Here is a 2,651-nt window from a genome sequence, read left to right on the forward strand (position 1 = left end):
CGGGCTTTGCCTGACAGCGATATCTCTGGCAGCATTTGGCTTTAATCTTGGATTTTTTGCGACGGGTTCGGTGGCTCCCCTCTCTCTGATGGGGCTGGGGGGGTGTGCTAACGCCAGACAATCCCCCCCTTGTCCCAAGCTGCCTCCAAGAGCTGAGCCCCAAAGTGTTTCTGAACAGTTGCTCCTTTTTATTTCCCCATTTATCTGCAGGAGCCATCGGCCGAAACCCTGTTCCCCCCCAGGGAGGGGAAGCCCTTGCTGGAATCCCGGCGGGCAGCCTTGGGTTACCGGCTCTGTAAGGGGGGGCTGGGGATAAAAGGCTTCTGTGATCTGGTGGGATTTGGGGGGGGTACCGAAACCACATCGCCGTCCCCGACGTGTTTGCATTGATGCCTTGGCCAAGTGGGGTACGGGGCTGGTGGAGGTCAGGGTGTCCCCAAAAAGCGGCTCTGGCACTGGTGGGGTTATTTTTTTATTTCCTCTGGTTCTCTAGGGGGGAACGACGATGTTTTTATTTTCACCCAGGAGCTTCAGGGTTTCTCCTCACTGTGCCACCAGGCATCCTCCCACCACCAGCTGTGGGTTTGTGCCTGCGTCCCCCATCCCCACCTGGGATGTCCCCGAGCTGCCCCCCCAATATGAGCCCTGGGGTGGCCGTGGGTAGGCAAAGCTCCAGTGACAGCCAGGAGCTGGTGCCCCCTGCTCCTTGTACCTCCTCCGGCCCCACGGCAGAGCTTGGTCATCGAAGGGATGTCCTTAATCCTTGGATTAAGCTTGGCTTTAGCTCTGCTTTACCTGCGGCCAGCCTTGTTCTTGGTGGGATTTAAATCCGTTTGTCTCAAACTGGTGAGCTGGGATGCTCCGGCAATCTGGGATGCGTGGGCTGTGCCAGCCCATGGCATCGCTCGGCCACGGCTTGTGGCCCCCTGGCCATGGCTTGTGGCCCCCTGGCCACGGCGGGACCGATCCATCCCCTTCCGGCCATCGTGGCTCCTGCCCCGGCAGAGCAGCACCCCAAACATCTCCAGGACTCCCCAAGGTGCTGCTCTTTAAGATTGAAACATCACTGCCCCGAAGGATTAAAATGCTTCACATTAGGCTTAAACTTGATTTTTGTTAGTGCTGGCTTACAGGGCAGAGGGCTTGCACTGGCGTTGCCCTCCCCTCGCGGTCGGGGTGCTGGGGTGGGGGGCACATCCCGAGTCCCAGGGGGATTTGGGAGGTGTCCCTGCAGGATGACATCGCCCTGGGACAATGCTTGGTGGGAAGGTGGCACGTGGGGGGGCTCAGGCTGGCTCAGCCCCCTCAAAAATCATGGGGGCCCAGCTTGGCACAGAGGGTGCTCGTGAAGATGGGGCTTGGTGGCTCTTGGTTTGGGGGTGCAGCTCCCCAGGAGGGGAGAAGGGCTGGTTGGTTTCATGCTGGCACCCTGATGGGGTGCTCCCTTACTGGGAGCTACTGGGAAGAACTGGAGCATAGAGGATGCTCATTTTGGGCTGTGCCATCATGTCCCCGGCCCATGTCCTATAATTACCCAGCTCTGCCCTGCTCATCCCCCAGCATCTCCCCTCCCAAATTTAATTAGCTGCATCTCAGACCGATGATGCCGGCCACTAATTAGGAGAAACTCGTCAGGCGAAGGCTGTAACGAAGCTCCGGCGTGGCTCTCACAGGACCGTGACGACCGGGGGAATTTCCATGCGGGCAGCGGATGGATCCGGGTTTGGGTTCTTATTTATTTTTTCCTGCCTTCCCCTGCGCTGTCAGCATTTATTTTAATTTTAACAATTAATTGCTGAGCCCAAAGAGGGCAGATGAGCCTGTGGGAAACGCCGTTTGCTTCACTTGATTATTATTTATTTTTTAGGTAAATATATTTGTTTATTTAGTGACTTCATTTCCTTGTGGCAGATGTGTATGGATTTCCTATGGAGGAGGAAAAAACTTTATTTAATGATGTTTAGCATCATCTGCTCCTTCCCCTGCTCCTTGCAGGGCTGGTCCTGCTGCAGTTCAGGATGGAGTTGGGATCTGCAAGGGAAGGGGGTGATGCCGGGCATCCCATAAAACCTCTAAGAAAACTTTTTGGTGGGGGACCACTGCTGCTGGGATGCCTTGGAGCATCCCCGTGGGGGGACTAGGGCTGCCAAACGGCTTCTCCGCCAGGATTTTTTCCCCACGTGGTGACCCTGGTGTTCCCCCTCGGGCAGGTCTCCCCCGGCGATGAAGAGGAGCAGGATGTGCTGGTGGCTCGTCACCATCCTGGGGGTGAGTACGGCCTCGTCCTTCCCACCCTGCTGCGCCTCTGCTTTCGGCTTCTCCGATGCTCAAACCCATCCCAGTGTCACCACCCCATAGCCATAGTGGGCCACCCCAAAAGTGTTTCTCTGCCAGAACCTTGCAGCAGCTCAGCCCCAGGGAGATGTTTAAGTTGGGTTAAGGGTATTTTTTTTTTTTCCCTCAAAATTCTTCCTCCTCCTTTTCTCTCCTTTTTCAAACCTTTTCCCAGGGTGGGGGCTGATAGGGAATGTGGCTTCTTCCTCGCCGCTCCCCCTGGGGTCACCATAGAATCCCAGAATGGTTTGGGTTGGCAAAGCCCTTAAAGCTCCCCCAGCCCAACCGTTCCCCTACCCCTGCCATCCCACCCCCAA

At 56.5% G+C, this 2,651-nt stretch overlaps 2 protein-coding genes across 2 annotated transcripts in view; both read left to right on the forward strand.

The window, feature by feature from the left end:
• The window catches only part of ARHGEF17 (Rho guanine nucleotide exchange factor 17), a 46,717-nt gene extending 46,327 nt beyond the window's left edge, over positions 1-390 (forward strand). Inside the window, exon 25 of the mRNA XM_035890180.1 lies at positions 211-390. Coding sequence (XP_035746073.1) covers positions 211-390 — 180 coding nt within the window. The remainder of the gene's footprint in view (positions 1-210) is intronic.
• Positions 391-2,223: 1,833 nt separating this feature from the next.
• Positions 2,224-2,651, forward strand: part of RELT (RELT TNF receptor) — a 4,612-nt gene continuing 4,184 nt past the window's right edge. The window contains exon 1 of the mRNA XM_035890181.1: positions 2,224-2,268. Coding sequence (XP_035746074.1) covers positions 2,224-2,268 — 45 coding nt within the window. The remainder of the gene's footprint in view (positions 2,269-2,651) is intronic.

This window comes from Egretta garzetta, unplaced genomic scaffold (genome assembly GCF_000687185.1).
Source record: "Egretta garzetta isolate BGI_Z169 unplaced genomic scaffold, ASM68718v1 scaffold232, whole genome shotgun sequence".
Taxonomy (NCBI): domain Eukaryota; kingdom Metazoa; phylum Chordata; class Aves; order Pelecaniformes; family Ardeidae; genus Egretta; species Egretta garzetta.